The following is a 19,547-nucleotide window of genomic DNA, read 5'->3' on the forward strand; positions in this document are numbered from 1 at the left end:
TTCGAAGTGGAGAGTTTGTAAGTCCCTTTCTTAAAATGATTGTGTTGTTGCCGCTGCTGCGTGCCTGCTTGTCAGCCACTCTCTGTGTGTGTGTGTGGTGGAGTGTATGTGAGATCCAGGCCAGCCGGGCATTGGCACCCAAAAAAAGCTCAATAACTCAGGGCAATCCTCCCCACATTATCTTAATTAGTAGTCCCCACAAACAGGGAGTGTGTTATGCCCGGAAAAATACGGTAAATTGCGGTGTTGGCACTTTGCGATTAGTAAGTGGGTTTTGCATTGCAGTTTGGCACTCTGTCTCTAACGGTTCAGCACCACTGACCTAGATACTTGACCTTCCTTTGAATCTTTGGCCTGACACATCTTGTAATTTATTTTTGCTTTCATCATTCTTTTTTTTTTTTTACCAAGAGTTTGGTTTTGTCTTTATTAATCTTAAGACCTGCTACACTCCCCTCCCCCTTTTTATCTCTTGTAATACTTTCAGAATTGACTCTACAGTGGTACCTTGGTTTGCGAACAGGCTAGTTTGCATATGTTTTGGATTACGTACAAACACGTCAAACCCGGAAGTACGTGTCCCGGTTTGTGAACTTTTTTTGGATGATAACCCATTTTTTCTTGGAATTACGAACAAATTATTTTTTGAGGCCCCATTGGCGAATGCGTGCCTTGGGTTACAACCTGTTTTGGTTTATGAACAGACCTCCGAAATGGATTATCGTTGTAAACCAAGGTACCACTGTATTGGTTCTTCTAGAGATATCACCATGTTGTCTGTGAATGCTTTTAGTTTATATTGTCTCTGTCTCTCTCTTATACCTTTAATTTCTTGGTTACATCTTATTATTTGTGCCAATACTTCTAAAACTAATATGAACAACAATGGACAATCTTGTCTTGTTCCTTAGATATTATTTACTATCAATTTGACCGACTGTTTAGTATATATTGCCCTGACTACTTTTATAAGTGTCTCTGCTTTTACAAAAGTGTGTAAAATCATGTGTTGACCATCCCACCACAGACACATTTTCTATTACTTTGTCGTTGGCAGCTAGGAACCTCAGAACAATTAATCATAATCTGAATTACGTTGTCAAGCTTTGATTTATGACTTCAATGATTTTGATTAATTACAAATGTAAATGAACTGGAACACTTTACATTAGTCATTCACTAACTGACTGTCAGTAGCTATGGGAAGTTTAAGGCTGCCATTGTTATAACTTTTGAGTTACCAAAAGTAAGACCTTCATTTATTTATTTATGTTTGTATCAAAACTTATTTTTCCTGTTAAAAATGTAAGTATTGAAACAAGGCTTTTTTTTTTAAGTGTTAGAAATGATTCTCACATGGGTCAAACTTGAATTCAGGAGTTTCGTTTATAGCTCATTTTATCAGAATCAATTCAAATTGTCAAACAGGGAAATACTTTTTATTGAAGTGTGTGTGCGAGAGGGAAAGAAGGAGAAAGGGAGAGAGAGAATGAACGTGGTCAGCTCTAGTCAGAACCTCAGCTTAGCATGTCATGGAACAGAACTGCAAATAAAAAAACCATTTCCCCTCTACCTCTTTCATACTATATGATTTTGAACGACTGAATAGGGCTCATTGGGTGCAAAAATAAATTCCATGTGCATTTTTATTCTTCTAATTGACTAGGAGTTCTGGACGTGCACGAATTTCCCTTTTACGTTGCTTTCCAAATTCTGTGTAGGCAGTGCCAAGGCTCGTCCTTTGTTATCAGGGGAAGCCATTATGCAGTCTTATTAGTCTATCTCTTCGTAGCACAATAGTTAAATATTTATATTAATGTAGGGGATTTTGCCAGCCTGTTCTGTTTCATGGCTTTCTTGGTCTTCCTACTTGGTTTTATTTCCTTCTTTTTCTGAAGTGCCTTTCGCTTATCGTTTGTGCTCTGGCTGCAGAGAAGAAGGCAACTTTCTGCTTCCGCAGACAGATTTCTCTTATGCCAGTTCTTTTGCAGCCTGTTTTATTGAGCAGCTGGCAGTGTGGGTAAAGTGCCGCAAGACAGGAGCACAAAATGACACTATTTTTTGCAGCTGCCATCTTGAACCATAAAGAGACTACTATGAGTTAGAAAACAACCCAAGGGTGACCTAAAGCCCCTTATCATTGGGATGAAGGATTCTTCAAAGGGGGGAAGGGATGTGCCACCTGGGATTCTGTCCTGCTGCCTGCACTGGAAATCAAATTGCAGGTGGCTGCAGAAAGCATTAGTGTGGCGATAAAATGTCCTTAACGTAGTAAGACCAGAAAATCAAGGAAATTGTATCCACCAAAATAAATATAGCTTTGAATTGGTGTAAAATGGATCACTTTGTGGCTTTACACTCCAAAAATGGAAGAACAAGTGTGATTAGGAGCTCACCGCTCAGGGTATAATCTATTTGTAAGAACCATTCAATTCAGTAATCTGCTTTTGTGAGCATTTTTTTTTTTCTGGCTCAAAATCGTTCGGGTTAATCCAATCTCTGCTTTGCTAGATGGTTTGAATGGAAATTTTCAATTCACCTCCTTCTCCTTCTCCAGAATCTGAGTAATTGCTCCCTGCAGTTGCCTTACCTTTGTCTGCATGGGAGGTGCAAAGGTCATGGGGTTGGTACATTAGAGGAAATAAGGGTAGAAAGATCACGTGGGGGCAGTGACTGCTTCGTGTCACTTTATAGGTAAGGAAAACAGTCTAAGGATATGAAGAGGGGTGGCATGAAATACTGGAGATGTGAGAGGTGAATTGTTTTTACAGTGGGGTTTTGAGATGCAAGAACAGAGAAGGATAGAATCACAGAGTTGGAAGGGACCCCAAGGCTTATCTTGTTCAACCCTCTGCAATGCAGGGAAGTCAACTAAAACATCCATGACAGATGACCATCCAACTTCTGCTTGAAAACCTCCAATGAAGGTTGCAGTAATCAGGAGATTACCATAGCACGAAACTTTCTTTCTTTCTTTCTTTCTTTCTTTCTTTCTTTCTTTCTTTCTTTCTTTCTTTTTCTTGACACTGAACTGGGAGATCTGAGAGGAAAGGGTGGACATTTGCAATTTTGTGTAGACAAAAGTGATTTGGTGACAGATTGAATAAAGGGCAAAACATGAAAAGGACCTGAAGAACGAAGGCAAAGTTTCATATCTGATCAGTAGTGTGGGTGGGGATGTGAATGTAACATTATCTGTTCCTGTTGCATAACTTAATAGTGGCATCATTTGCATGCAATATTAAGTCAGGAATCCTACCGTGTTTTTGGTACACAACTGCAGCCAGGCAGCATCTCTACTGCTTTGCTCCCAGCTTCAAAGAAGCAGCAACAAGTCAGGATTTAGTATTTAACCATGGTTTCCTCAAAACGATGCCAAATGTATTCCAAACAAGCCACAATATGAAGGCAACTTTAAACTATGTCATTATATTGTGGCTTATTTTGAAGCAATTAACCATGGTTTCCTGATTGGCATGTAACGGGAAACAGTGCTTAAGGAATGAACCCTGCCTTGTTTTGGTGTTTCAGCAAAGAGGAACAAAGCAGCCGCTTTGTTTGACCTGCATATGCATATCGTGACTTAACAAATGCAGATGCAGCCAATGTTTGCTACATTTCAAAAAGGACGATTTAGGGGGAAAATACACTTCTAATCACTTGTTTTCCTTTGAAGGTTACATTTTTATGCTTTAAGCATTTGCAATGCTTTCCTTCACCAGATATATGTTGAACTTTAATTTTGAAATGTGAAACAATTATATACATTCTTTCAGGACCAGCTGTTTTGGCATGAGTTCCTCAAATAATTGCTGGTGGGTTTTTTTATTTTCAGAACAAGATCATTTTAGACCCCATGACGTTCAGTGAAGCCCGATTTCGACCATCTCTCGAAGAGAGGTTGGAGAGCATTATCAGCGGTGCAGCGCTCATGGCAGACTCCTCCTGTACTCGTGATGACCGCCGGGAGAGAATTGTAGCTGAGTGCAATGCTGTACGACAAGCCCTCCAGGACTTGCTTAGTGAATACATGAATAATGTAAGTGACATTCTGCTTTTTGATTTCTTCTTCCTCTCTGATTGTTAAATGGTTCCATAGACATGGTTAAAGGTGTATATGCTGTGCTAGATCCTAAGAGTCCTGACCACTCACAACCAAGGCAGTCAGTTTAAGTAACGGAAAGAATTTCGCATTTTGAAGTCTTGCGAGACCATCCTTCGAGGAATGATGTAAAGGCACACAAGGTTCATCTGTGGTGGTTCAACCCGAAATAATGCTTGGATTACTGCAATATTAGAGGTTACCTCCAACACACTTCCGCTGCGCTACTCTGCATGTGTGGTGGCACTTCGGTATAACCACTTCTTATTGTTTGTAGTAGAGTTTTCCCCAGAGGCAGAGGACAAGAACAGGAGTCATACTCAAATTCACAGTCAAGAGATTCTTTATGGCTTGAATGGTTGCACAAGCATTTCTGTTACTATTATATACAAACTATTTACATTCCTTCTTTATCTCTCCAGCACGGTATAATCTCAGTCCAGTAATTAACAATCCTGACACAGCAAAACTCATAGTATCAGCAGCACACATTGTCTTACTTCCAACCTTGTTGTCAGTGTATATGCTGATAGTTTGTGTGTGTGTGTGTGTATGCTTTCCTCGTGTGGAAATTGCAGCCTGCAAGTTCCTCCCTTTATTTGTACCTCCAGCCAACACCAATCAAGCCTAGGGTCCCACTCCTACACACTAAAGAAAATTCTGGAACCCTCTTTAAAGCTTCCAGGAACTTTTATCTGTTTCTTAAATAATGTTTTCCTAACATGGAAATCGGTGGGATGTGGGTGGCGCTCCAGAGAGCCTAGGACTTGCCGATCTGAAGGTTGGTGGTTCTAATCCCCGCGATGGGGTGAGCTCCAGTTGCTCGGTCCCTGCTCCTGCCAACCTAGCAGTTCGAAAGCACATCAAAGTGCAAGTAGATAAAGAGGTACTGCTCCAGCGGGAAGGTAAACGGCGTTTCCGTGCGCTGCTCTGGTTCGCCAGAAGCAGCTTAGTCATGCTGGCCACATGACCCGGAAGCTGTACGCCGGCTCTCTCGGCCAATAAAGCGAGATGAGCACCGCAACCCCAGAGTTGGTCACGACTGTACCTAATGGTCAGGGGCCCCTTTACCTTTACCTTTTAACATGCAAATCATGTATAAAGCTCTGAGAACCTCAGAATAAGAGTCAGTTAAGAGCTTAAGAAGGATTTTCTTTTCTTTTTCTTTTTTTAAAAAAATAGCCTATGTTTTGGCCTGTTATTAAATATCTTCTTCTGTGCCTGAAAAGAAGACAATGCATTAGGTGATTATTCAGCAAACAAATTGAACTGATTATATACAAATTGCATATGTGCCTATGCATACTTACTCAAAATGGGGGGGAAATGCCTGCACCGATCTCTGTTAATTGTTTTACTTATCCACATTAACAGATGACTGAAATTACCATCTCAAAGCACCTGCTTATGTATGATGTATTATCTTTTAAACAGCCCCTAAGGAACACCTTTAGTCACAGCAGGCCAAAACATGTTCAAGCTGTTTCTAAATAATAAAACCCACATTTCATAAGCATCTTAAGTTATCCCCTTTGTTTTGGATGCTCACCGTCTTTTTGCATTTTTAAAAATAAGTTTAAGAAACAATTTACCATAGCAATACATTTGTTTTCTAACATTTTATCATCTCGTGAAAGGGGACTGGGTATATTCTCATGACAACACACAATTCTGACAAAATATCTGCAAATGTTTTTGAACTTGCACTTTTTATATTTTTAAGAAGCTCAAATTCTGCCACAAAATTCTGCTAGATATGTACTCAGCAGGAAAATGTGCAAGTCAGGTGGAGCTATATGCTTCTTACACACACACACACACACACACACACCAGTTCCATTTATTAGTTAGAAGCATAATTTCCTCCATTATTAACTGTTATGACAAATGTGGGAATGTGTGTGGGAGGAAGTGAAACCGTAAAGGAAGGATAGCTGTTTGCTAACAGTCTAATTGGAGCTATTAAATGAGTGTGACTTGCGTGAGTTCCCTGGAGGTGCTGAGTAATCTCTATCATTATGGCAAGTGCACTCAGTAAAATATTTGAAATCTATTAAATACAGTGATTTGAATTTCCAGGCATATGAACCACAATCTTTCCTAGCAAAATTCACAATACTTTATATTATTCAGGGACTGCTGCACTTTGCAATATTGGGGGTAGTCTTTCCATTAAATGGTACATCACAGCAATATATTTCTGGATTTGAACCATTCATGGCTGTTTGGCAAATGGTTTGCTCTACTATTTCTGTTTCTGAAATGTACAACATAAAAAACCACCACCAGTCATTTAGCATTTGGTATGTTGCAGAATAACTTCTTTGTTTGTTGTCAAGAGTTGTATATTTCTGAATATCAGAGCATTTTATACTTTAAGTAAATCATGGGTAATACTATAGAATATCTTTTCAGAAGGCTGCATAGGCATCAATGTTCCAAAGCCTGTTTTCTTGACTATTTCATGTACCGGTAATTTGCCATTGCATGTCCTAAACTGGGGTGTCGGTGTGGGTGAGAACCTATGCTTTTCATTTGTGGACTGTGCTTATCAACATGAATTGTTTAGTCCAGCAGTAATAAAGTGCCCTGCAAATTGAGCATTATCTATTCTTCACCCTACCTCCTTTGAGATGTAAAGGTTCAAGAAATATCGAGTTATTTATTGTATCCCTCTTAAGAAAATCCATAAATGTGCAGCATAAAAACAAAATCCCCATTGCTTTATTTTATGTGTAGCAAAGGCAACTTTGTTTTAATGCATCAGATCACTTTTACCATTCAGTCAGATGGCACTGACTTCAAAGAATCTCTCCTTCCCAGATAGAAATGGCTTGCTGTATTTTATCAGGTGACAGTTAAGATGTTTGAGTACAATTGACAATAAAAGGTGGATGCAGGTTTATCTTGAGGTGAGAGCTATAAAGTGAGAGAGTTAAAGAACAGGTGATTATGATGATGTGAAATATACTGCTTTGGTATTGCAGAATATAAAGTCTTGTCTTATGGAATTACTGCTTTTTGGTGGAAGCTCTAAAGGTCTTTCCCTTAGATGGTTCATGGCTGATGGATGGTTGTCTTCCCTTACTAGCAGTGCCTGTTTTTTTAAAATGTGAAAACTTCTTTGTGATAGCAGAATACATTTATTATGAAACTTTGCTTTTATTTTCTGAAGCAGCACTTGGAGAAATTGTTAAAGTTTCTTTCCCCCCCTGTATACATCTACATGTGCATGTTCTATAGCCATATTAAAACTGTGCCTTAAAGATGTAAGGTGTTATGGAGGGGGGCTGTGGGTTTCCCCCCCACAGTTGTGATATTATCCACACTGAGTTGAACTAGCAACAATGAGCCACAGAGCAACTGGCCCTGTAGATCTGCTTTATTTGTGAAGACCAATAAACCATGTCCAATAGTTAGAAATGTTCTGTAATATGTTGTTTCATGAGGCACAGATATTTAACAAAGCTGGTGCGCTTGGCTGTCAATATAATCATGTCAATCTTTTTCATCAATATTTTGGATTGCTTTTTAAAAACCACTTAGAGTTCTTTTGTTCAGATAAGCGGCATATAAATTTTATTAAATAAACAAATAAATGTGGTCAAGAACCTTTCAGTTCAGTTTTGCTACAAAGAATGTAGAACAGACAACCATAGTGGTTAATTTAATATTTCTGCTCACCAGTGAAAACAGAACATTCTGTGGGATGAACAAAAAATGTGACCCAATCGGCACTTGTGCTTGTGCTATATTTGTAGACTGAACAATTTATACAAACAGTGGGGCCAATCCTCCGCCACTTTGCCATCATAGACACATTGTGATTCATTGAATCACATAGGTTTCTAAAATGTGCCCAACACTGAAGGAGAATGAAAATATATATCAGGCATAGGCAAACTCAGCCCTCCAGATGTTTTGGGACTACAACTCCCATCATCCCTAGCTAACAGGACCAGTGGTCAGGGATGATGGAAGTTGTAGTTCCAAAACATCTGGAGGGCCGAGTTTGCCTATGCCTGATATATATCTTTCAGATTATATTCCAAGAATTGAAATATAGTATTTGTACCTGTCTTTTTAAACCAAGGAGCCATTTTTAGGATTGCTAACAGTGTCAAATCCTGCTATGCAGAAACACCAGTTATCTCCAACTCAGTGTCTAAATTAGCAACTGATATCCTGTCATTCACAGTACCTCCTTCTGGAAACTTTCTGAGATGATTCATGATCTTTCTTCTCAGTTATACTGTCAGCTGACCAAACCTGCCAATCTGTCCAGTGAATTGTCAGAGAGAAAGAAGTTCTTAGCAGAACTCTCATAGCAGTGGAATGGAGAGTCAGACCCCTAAGCGATGTCGAAATGGGGCTAAACAGATTTGGGATTATTTAAAGTCAGTTGGTTCAATCTAATCACATAGCACATCAATGGTTATTTATTTTCTTGGTTTAAACGAGTGGTTGGTTCAAGCATTAGCCTCAAGGAATCCTTGGGATAGGGTGGCATCATTCTCAATGTGTTTTAAAAAGTGAGCAAGATAGCTGGCAGCTGTTGTAAGCAGTTAGCATAATTACAAGCTGTACTTAGTGCAGTGAAAGGCTGTGGAGAATGATAACCAAACCAGAAAGACTGAAGTTGAAAACCCAAAGAGATCCGTATACAGTGGAAAAAAACAGCAGAAATGTCCCATACGGATTTTCTATGATAGGAAGCATCAGGTCAGGAGAGAAAGTTGGATTCAGACAAGGAAGAGTCCACTTCAGCAAGATGGTCTATCCATCTGATTCTGTTTGAAAGATCTTATATTTCTAAGGTAAAGAAATCATAAAGCATGGGTGGTTTTGCTCCATGAAGTACAATAAATAGTTTTCATGGACCCCAAAATAAGACTATGTCAAGTAGGCTTGACGGTAAATGAAAGATGAAATATTTTATTGAACACTTAGAGGCAGCTGTTCTAGAAAGCAGAACGAAACTATAATGAAAAAGGTTGCAGGGAAATGAAAATCTATGAACTCACAAGATACTACCCAAGCCCATATTTAACATCTCTGGCTGAGCCTCATGCTTGAAAGGAAAGGAGAATAATTTTTGTACTCCTTCAAATGGTGACTTGGAACTGCACAAGGTTAATCTGGGAGATAGTGAGCAGTAAATTACATTCATGAGACAGCAAAATATCCATAGCCGTCTCCAACTCACTCATCAGTGATTGGTGCTAGCTGAGTCATCAGGATTGCCTAATTTAGTTATGGTAGCCTAGAAAGGGCTATATATCAATTGATCACAGTTTTGTATTTCTGGCTTTTCAGGGAATACTGAGAAAATCCAGGCTTTTAAATGTACATGCTAACAATCTGAACATTATTAACTTACCTAGTTTTGATAAGTTCAAGGAAGTTTTGTCCCTGAGTTTGGATCAGAGATGTGAATTGCAAGCACCATTTTCTTAAGACAGTAGACTTTATTGCTTGGAAGAAAAGGATTTGGTGATAAAATCTCATCTTCATCTCAAATGTCAAAGCAACTGAATCCTTAGAAGAAGTGTGTCAAACTAAATTTTGTTTGAAGAGGTAATTGAAATTCTGAAATGGATTGTTTCAAAGCCATTGATCACACTTTCTAGTTTGTCCTCCCTGTACATTGAGGGCATTCATATCCTGGCTGCAGAAAGAATTAACCTTGCCTCCTGATTGCTTGTGATCAAACTCATTTATATTTATTTAGCAAAAAATGTCTCCGGCTTAATTGTAAATAAAATCTGTAAGTGATTAGCAAAGAATATAAAAAGTATAAAATACACAATAAACTACATCAATAAAAATCAGAGTTAGAAGCAAGTTTTGTAAAAATAAATAAATCAAAATATTAGAAACTTCAAATACATATTAAAATACATGTCAACTTTGCATGTCAGTTTAGGCTTCCCTAAACAGAAATTTGTTAGTCAGCACTAAAATAATGCATTTAAAAAAACCCTGCTTAATGTGAATGAGTAGGATGTTCTGGAGTATAGGAGTATAGGAGTCACCATATTAAAAAAATGATTCCTTGCAGGTGTGAAACAAATGTTATAAAAAGTAAAAGTTGTAAAAGTGCCAGTTTCACAGATTGAAGTGGTCAAGTGGGCATATATAGGGCAAAGCCATCTGTTTTGTAAACTAGTCCCAAGCCTTTAAGGGCAATATATATACTATGTATACTAATAGTAACACCTTGAGCTTGGCCCAGTAACAAATCAGGGGCCAATACACATCAGGGGTCTTACAGGCAGACAGGATCTCAGTCTTATCAGCAATCACAGTGAAGTATTCAGCACTAACTGCAGTTTCTGGACCAGGCACAAGGAAATCCATGCATAGAGTGTACTGCAGTCATTCAGTCTTGAAGTTATGACTGCACTACTGTGGTCAAGCTGCCCCTGTCCAGGAATGGAAACAGCTGCTATTGTTCAGCCCGGACACTGGGGTCCAGCTCTGAGGGCCTTCTGGTGGTTCCCTCCCTGTGAGAAGTGAGGTTACAGGGAAACAGGCAGAGGGCCTTCTTGGTAGTGGCACCCACACTGTGGAACACCCTATGTCAAGGAAGTAAACAACTATCTGGCTTTTAGAAGACATCTGAATGAAGGCAGCCCTGTTTAGGGAAGTTTTTAATGTTTAATGTTTTATGGTGTTTTTAATATTCTGTTGGGAGCCTCCCAGAGTGGCTGGGGAAACCCAGCCAGATGGGCAGGGTATGTATGTATGCATGTATAAACAAACAAATAAATAAATAAATATGTCATACCAGCTGGAGCTTCTAAAAGACACTTCTAGCCACTGAAGCTACCTAGGCAGTCAGTGATAAAACTGGATCTAGAAGCAGCTCCAAACTAGATACCTGCTCCTTCAGGGGAGAAGTAAAACCATATGCAGGGCAGGTAACTGGCCAGCTTCTTGGACACAGGAACTGCAGTGCCTCCGTCTTGCCAGAATTCAGATTCAGCATATTCTCCCTTATCCATCCCAGCACTGTGCCCAGGCCCCACACAGCGTCTTGTGACTTAGATGTTACGGAGAAATAGAGCTGAGTGTCATCTTTTGGAAACTGCTTTGAGGTTTCTCAATCAAGCAGTGTATAAATTTTATGAGATAAATAAAACAAATCCGTTTACTAAAAGCACCTTACCTCAAACCTCCTAATGACTATTTGTCTGTTACTGAGGATAAGAAACTGCTTTTGTTAGGGTTGCCATTGGTCCGGAGTTTCCCGGACATACCCAGGATTTGGCCCTCGGGAACTGGGTCTGTGCAGAAATCCCTGAGATTTCCGGGAAAATCTGGATGTATGGCAACCCATATCGGAAGTGGTTATTTTGGCAATTTCTAAAACCTCCTTTTTTTGCCATTTTTTCAAATAAAAGCTCACTTTCTGAAATATGGCATCCCTAGCTATTGTGGATAGTGTACACACACACACACACACACACACACACACACACACACACTACAAAAGTAGTTTTTCAAACACAAACTACAAAAGTAGTTCAAGACTTGTTTTGCTTCACTTTTCCTTGGTAATCAGATCTTGGCCTTACAAGCAGCTCTGACTGCTCAAAAACTCGTACAGGCGGAAGCCTCCAAGCAATCTCTGGATTCCATTATTTAATGGGAATTGCTTGCACTCTGACTATCCTGCTCTTGGCATGTCTTCATTTTTCAGGTCCAGAATACTAGGTTGCAGTCGTCCAATAAGCACAAGTCAAAACAGAGTAGCAGTGTGGAACCCCTAGGATTGCCAATAAGGCATCTAAACAATTTGTTGCAATTTTTTGCTTCAATGGTCTCATTCCCTCTAGCATGCTGTTGAAATGCTCAACTAGATCTTCCATTCACAGAGGATAGACTGATGCTTTCTCTAAGTTAATATTCGAACAGGCAGCATATTTCTTTCAACAGAGAGACATTCTATGTTTTGGTTTTTGGCGGCAGCAGCAGCAGCAGCAACAACAGCCGTGGTTCCTAAAGGTGCCTATCCTGGGCTTTAGTTCTCAGCTTTTTGAGAACTGTGTATTTCCAGGACTGGAACTTTTCAAATCTCAGAATAATACACTTAAGCTAGACCAAGGTCCCAGCCTTCCTTAGCTGACCATAACTTCAGCAGCAGATAATTTACTGACCAATCACAATCCTGTGCAAACATGTGTGGGGAAGGAGATTATTGAAGGTTAAAAGTTTGACACAACATTGATCTTAGATTTAGGCAGTAACTAGACTAGATTAATAATAATAATAATAATAATAATAGCAGTAACAACTCTTGACTACTAGTTCATCCTGAGTTACAATTTGTTCACGCGTAATCTTACTCTGCTTCATTGCCATTGTTTCTAATGTATGTACATTTCAGCCCAGTAGAAATACTGTGGGAAACACAATCAGCTTTTGTCCTTCCAAATCCCTCCCTACAGGGCAATCAGTGAATCAGATTTATAAGCTGAAAACCACTGGCCATCACAAGACTGCGAGCGATTGATACATTTTTAAGTATATGATCCTCAGCACAGGGGCAGAGGAAGGGCGGGTATGGTGGGTGTGGGCCGCCCCGGATGTCACCACTAAGGAGGGTGACTAAATGCCGGGCGGCACTCACTGTGGGGTCTGCAGTGCACCTGAGCCATGCATCTCTCCTGGCTTGGGCACGTGCAGGGTCCACACTGCCCAAACAATCTGCCTGTTGCCTCCCCCCAGCTGTAGGGTGGCTGAATGGGAGGAGGCAAGCAGACTCCGGAGGCCCCACGGTGTGCCACACCCCTATGGGTGGCTCACCTCGCCTCGCCCCACCCCTGGGCACACTGCCCCAGGCGCCCAAGCGGCTTCCTCTGCTGCCGCCTCAGCAGATCGTATCCTGTTTTGTGCGTGGTTACAAATGCTTTAAACAGCAGTTTACAGGTATCTCCCCTCTAACCATATTGTGGGCATATTTTGGAATCTCATAGCAATACATGCTTTTCTCATTGCACCAACGGACAATGCCAAAAAGTAACCTGGAGGACCACAACCAGTTTTAACAAAATGGTAAAACGATTACAGCCACACAGTGTAAGGATGACATTGTTTTACAGCTCTTTCACTAGTTACTATAAGGATGTTGGGAATTCGCCCATACTTAATCATACAAGGATTTCATATTTATTGGCTCCGCTATTACAAATTCACCCTGGATAACATTTTTTTTGGGAAGCTGCTTGTATCTGGCTTAGGGTGTGATTTCCACAAGTAATTGTTCCCTCTCCAGGGGCAGGCAGTCTTAGTAATATAAGTCAGGTATAATTGGCATATTTTTTTTACCAGTGAATTCAAAGGAAAACATTGCAAATATAGTAGAGACCACTTGCTTGAACTTCGTATAGTGGCTTAGTCTAAGTCAAGTTTTCCTTTGAACAAAACCTAAGGGTAAATTTAACTTTATAATAATTTATTAGAAATGGCATTCTTATTGTATTTTTTAAAAATAGGTTTTTATGGTCTGTATTTGTGAGTAGTCTTGAACTTGTATAAAGGTGAAATATAAATATTACACTCTATAGAGCTGTTTTTGTTTGCAAGTGTCAGGCATAAAGTACCAGTGCAAAGGAAATGCAGTTTTTCTGAGCTGCTGAGATAATCTCTGCATCCCGATGAAAAACAGACACTTAATATTGCAAAGTGTGTCTGTGTGTGCTCATGTAGAGACCCCTGAGAGCGCTTGTGCAAACTACCTTATTGTCAGAGCTTGAGTGTGCATCATATTGCAATAAAACAGCTGAAGCCAATACATAAAACGGCTTTAGTGTGCATCTTCTTATTGCAAATGCAGAATAGTAAGATAATTTGTGGCTTCCAGTTTCTGATACTTCCACTAGGTGCCACTGCAACCTGTACATTATATAATATAATGCAGTTAGAATTCAGTGCCCTCTATTCTCTGCAGGTAGCAAACACTGTGTGGCATCCTGAATGTCTCATATGGCTTTCTGTTTTACTCTTGAGACCTCCTCTTTCCATTTTGGGGCCAGATTAACAACATTTGGATAGTGTACTCAGTATATAAATAATACTCTAGTTTGCCCCGTTTGGTCATGTGAGATGAATACAGCTGGTTTTTTGTACCACTCAGGATCTTACATTTCAGCTCTTGGGTACTTGTCTGTCATACTGTGAAACTGACTTACCCTCCATGTTATACATCCTGCTGGATGGGTCCTCTTATGAATTAGTAACTAGTTAAAGAACAGGATGCATAATGGAAGCATATATGCAGAGTTTTCATAATGTGGTGAGAAACAGACAATGGGATCCTCTATTTAAGGTCTGGTACTAGTGTTATCCCTAAATTATCTGGATAGGTGACAGTGAGATACAAAGTTGGCTAAATTATTAATCAACGTTAACGACATCAGAACTGACTATGACTAATTAGGAAGGAGATATTGGTGTCACTGTAGTTTGCTCCATGAAAATGTAAATGCCATGTTACAGATTATTGGGGGTTGGGTTTGGGAATGAAAATAAGACTCGGTTTTACATCAATTGTGGTGTACAGTCCCAGTTTCCTCATCCCAGTTGCCTCAAAAAGAGAGCTGGTAAAGCTGCAGGAAACAATAGCTGACAAATTTCAAGGTCTTAGGGCATCTTCCACATGAGGAAGCATCTACAGCGTTTGAGGCTTTTTAGTTCAGAAAAAAAAGACACTGGACGTGATAGAGGTAAAAAAAAAAAAGTTGAAGAAAAAAATCCAAGTGATATCTGCAGCAAAATGTAACAGTATATCCCCCTGCCCCTTGGAATGCTGCTGTTCATCGTACCAGCTGGTTATGCCCTCCAGGATACTCTGGGGTGAAATCAGGTAAATTCACTCCACATTCTATAGCTCCTAAGAGACCCTGAACATATTGTGGTGCGAGATTCTTGGGGTTCTAGGAAATAAGGCACAGGGGAAACTGTTGTGTCTTTAGTATATATGGTTTCTTTGCAAATATATATAACCTGAGCCTAAAATGGAGGGGTTCCCAGCATCAAATCCATAGCCACAGCCTTGGGTTCAAGCAGAGATCCTGCCCGGCTCTCTCTCTTTGCTTGCTGCTTTGCTTCTAGCTCACGTCCCTGCCCAAAACTCACAGCTCTCAACTCTGGCTTGCCATCTCCCACAGAGCCCCTTCCTTGGTTCTCCTTACAGCTCTCCAGGAGGCTAGCCTGGCTATTCCAAGAATTAGAAGCCTTGATTAGATTTTAACACTTGCTGGATCCAGGGATTAAAAGTGTCTCCGCATACAGTCTACTTCAACACCCCTCCCCACAAACTCATAACAACATGTAGTCCTTGCTGGGTTGTCTCCTCTCCCCTTGTGCAATTATAACACCTTTGTTTCTTAGTTTCCTCCTTGTTGGTTCCAATCATGGTGTGAGCACTAAGTTGCTTGACTTATGGGGTGGGGGCCAGTCTGTAACAAAATATTGCAGGGCGTATCCTTGGCATCTTACAGAAGTATTCCTATTGATGGCTCCAGTCAGCATGGGACAGAAGTCTTATGCTGCAGTTCAGGCCTCTTTTTGGGGTGGGGAGCAGAATTTAAACAGCACTAGGGAGCTGCTAGTTGAAACTCAAGTATACATATTGCGGTTGAAGGCACACAGTTCTGCAAAATAGAAAGTCAATTGCCTAATCTAAAGCTTCTACTCTAGCTACTTACTTTCAGCTATCAGCAGCTTGAGCATGCCCTTTCCTCTCATTCTCTACCTTCCATTTTCTTCTCCTCTTTCAACTCACAAACAAACATTCTGTCTCTCAAACTGTTCTTGGACATTGACTTTATTAGTAAGACTCCCACAGACTTCTGGTCCCCTTGCACATTTCCACTGGTGTTGAAAGAACTTCCCTTAGAATTCTTCCTAAATGTCTTGCCTTCTCTTTTGACTCTGCTCTTGGGAGAGCTTACTCCTTGCCACTTTTCAGACTTCAATTCAGAAAAGTTCTTGAACATTAACTTAAAATTCAGTAGATGCTTGGCTTCTTTGCTGGTTTGGGGTCACTGTAAATCATCCTTGGCTTTCTGCTTTTGACTGCAGGCACTGCTTTAGAAGAGACCTGTAAAAGCAGAGTAAAATAAGATAGATGTGTCCCTGTTGATAATTTTTGGCTGTGTAATTTCTGTAAGAAGATGTTAGTTATATATACACACACACAATTATATTATCAACTTTGCAAAGTGAGCCTTTTTATGTTATAGTGTTAGGCTGAAGAAATTAAGGGATCAGTTATACTGAATGACTGAGCAGATTTACCCCCCCCCCCATGACTTAACCAGGGAACGGAGGATCAATAAAGGATTGTACTCTAGAGCTGTGCAGGGTTTGAGAATATGCCTCAGGAATTTGCTTTAACCCCTCTATTTTCTGGGTATAACAGGATCTAGGAGGGACCCTATTAAGCTGAAACCTATTTCTTGAGGAAATCTTCCTGGCTTAATCACATAACCCACAAATTTCCTGGAAAAATCAGGACATCTCATTTTCCCTTGTGAGAGCATGGCAGCCATGATCTTGCACAATTTCACATCAACATTTCACCCTGAAAAGTGCTTATTTGGGGCCATGATCTCATTTGGCAGCTCAAAATGCATGTTTTTGGGGTGCCGTAAGAGCACAGCCCTGAAGAAAGTGCATCTTTTGGGCTCCATGATCTCGCGCAGGAGCACTGATGGGAAGATGAGCATCCCAGTTATGGGACTCAACTTGTTGGAAGGTATGCAATCGTCAACTCTGATTTCTTGGTAGTCCTACTGGGCCCCACAATGTGTAAAGGCTTCCACAACCTTCTCTTCTTGTTCAAAGACTTGGCTAAAATGTGCCAAGATCTAGCAGCCTTACACAACATGTTTCTTGCTTTTCTTCATTCTAAAGTTCAGCTACATTTTCCATTTCTGGGTTGTCAGGTTTCCAAGGAAGTGCCTTGTACCCAAGCTTACCCTGAGATATCCTCCGATGGAAGGGAGTTGACAGTCCTGTGCTTTGCAGAGATATTTATTTCCCAATGGAAACTCAAGGCAGCTTGTTCCCTGTATGTTGTTTCTTTCCCTGGTGATGTCTGTGAATGAGCCTGAGGCATGTAAAGGCCAAACTAGAGCTTTAATAAATATCCTGACTCTCTGTCTCTCTTTCTCTCTGTGTTTTTAGAGTGGAAAGTCTGTGTGAAGGAACTTTGGGGATGAGGGGCAGTTTATACATTTCAAGTATTTGACAAAGTCAGCCCTGATATTTCAGTTAGCGAACTGGCTAAGCACAGGCTATGTGTTAATACCACCTGGTGGGGAATTGTACTCAGAGGGGTGGAGAGAATTCCTATGAAATTTGTGGATGCTGCAATTGTGAGAGGGATAAGCTAACATCCAAAGATAGGAATCAACTCAAAACAATTTTGATAGAATGGGAAACTGGGCCAGAATGAACAAAGCATGATAGTAGGCTACATGAAGGAGACCCTAGTTTCTAATCACAAGAAACCATAGTGTCACTATTTTCTTCACTAATCTGCTGTTACCTGTAGCACTGTATCTGGCTCTGACTGCCACACTTTAGGACTAAATAGACTAAATGGAACATGTTCAGAGGAGGGCAACGAAGATGGTAAGAGAACTGTTAAACAAGCGCCATGAGGAAAGATTGTAGGAACTGAATACATTTAGTCTAGGGAAGAGAAGACCCCGCTGCCCCAGAGGGCAGGGCAAGAACAAATGGGCTTAAGTGACAGGAGGGTAGATTTAGGTTGAGCATTAAGAGAAATGTCTTAACAAGCAGTTCAACAATGGAAGCAGATACTCAGATGACTTCAAGCTGAAGCTGGGTTGATGTCCTGTGTCAAGCAAGCGATTGCACTAAATGGCCTACAAGGCATCCTCCAACTCTATGGTTGCTTTGAGAGCACGGGCAGTAAAGGACTTGTCCTCTATCTCTTTGTTGCTTTTGACATGCGAAAGCTTAATATTCCTGAATTTCATTGCTTTGCGAATCTAGGCGCAGGATTGTTAAGCTGCAGAGATTCTGGACAGGTCTGCACATTATAACAGCTGCAGTGAAACACCTTTTCCCAAAGCAGATGTTGACGTTTGGATATCATACAAGCATGCCTGTGCACAAATATATGGCATGGGAGCCTATTGTGTTTGCACAGGTTGGTGTTGCCAATGCATTGCAACGATGGTGAACTGCAGCATGAAGGGTTCCTTCCACTTCCCACCCCCCATCAGTCTTCAGTATGGAATATAAACATTCCCTTGCTATACATACGTTTTTGAATGTACAAGTTTTCTATATTTTGGGTGGTCTTGAGTGTGTGATCCCCTCCCCATCTGCAATTGTTGCCTTGCTTTTGTGAACCTATCACCTTTCTTACATGAATGTAAAGATGAAGGCATATATGTATATTTGATATACATATATCTTTGCTGTAATCAGTATTGTAATTGTGGGTTGTTCGGTTTTTTGCAGTGGTTGTAATGTGAGAGCTTTACAACCCTTATAGCAGATTGTAAAAACACTATATAAAGTGCTTTCTTGGCCAGCCAGAAGATGGCATACTTGCACACTACAATACTTTTCTGCATAATTGAAAGATCTGTATTCTGCTGTGGTACAGCTATAATAAAAATGAAATTTAATAATAATAAACAAAATGCAGAGCTTATTTTTATGAGGTACAGGATCTTTAACAAGGCGCTGTATTCTGACGGTTTCTCCAGCATGTAATAACGATGTAAATGGTCCTACAAAAGGTCAGAAGGAAGCCCCACTTCTGGTATTTTAACATAAAAGTATTAAAAGATTTGGGGACTTACTGGTGGTTGAGGCAGGGCATCTGTTGGCAGCAAGCTGCTTCTTTCGGAAGGTGATGGGTATATATGAGCAGGAGTTGAGGTAAAATGCTCATCACTGTGTACTGCATGCAGTCCTTAACCAATATATAAATTTTATAGCGACAAAGCTTCCTGTTGCCTTTGTTTAGAGTATAAAAACAGAATCACTTTGTGAATGAACTCCAGTTCTGTATTTCTTGCTCCCAGTTAACACCTAACGTCATCACATTCTGAATTCCAGTATATTAAATCCCACAGCTGGATATCCTAAAATTAGGGGTGCAGAGAGGATTGCATTTCATTTACTTTGAATGTGCTTTTACCATGCAGGTAAAACAAGCAGACATCATAGGAGAGACACCTAGTTAGCTGACAATATAGTCACAACATGATTGCAGTGTGAGATGTGTTTGGTTATAATAGTTCCATGTAATCAGTAAATTACAAAATAAGACAGCAAGCCAGTCATTAAGTGCTGACTTGAATATGGTGGTGTGCTTGGGCGTTTCATTTTTTGTCCACAGAGTTTATTGACTAGCAATGCTTATAATAAGCTAGTTTGTATTATTGCT

The 19,547-nt window shown here is 40.2% G+C and overlaps 1 protein-coding gene across 5 annotated transcripts in view; it reads left to right on the forward strand.

Moving 5' to 3' along the window:
* The window catches only part of CTNNA2 (catenin alpha 2), a 516,699-nt gene that overhangs the window by 148,157 nt on the left and 348,995 nt on the right, over nucleotides 1–19,547 (forward strand). For all 5 annotated transcript variants that reach the window (XM_083398285.1, XM_083398284.1, XM_083398286.1 and 2 more), the window contains one exon: nucleotides 3,836–4,039. In XM_083398285.1, the coding sequence (XP_083254411.1) occupies nucleotides 3,836–4,039 (204 nt within the window). The remainder of the gene's footprint in view (nucleotides 1–3,835; nucleotides 4,040–19,547) is intronic.

Source organism: Podarcis tiliguerta, assembly GCF_965153285.1.
Source record: "Podarcis tiliguerta genome assembly, chromosome: 9".
Classification (NCBI taxonomy): Eukaryota; Metazoa; Chordata; class Lepidosauria; order Squamata; family Lacertidae; genus Podarcis; species Podarcis tiliguerta.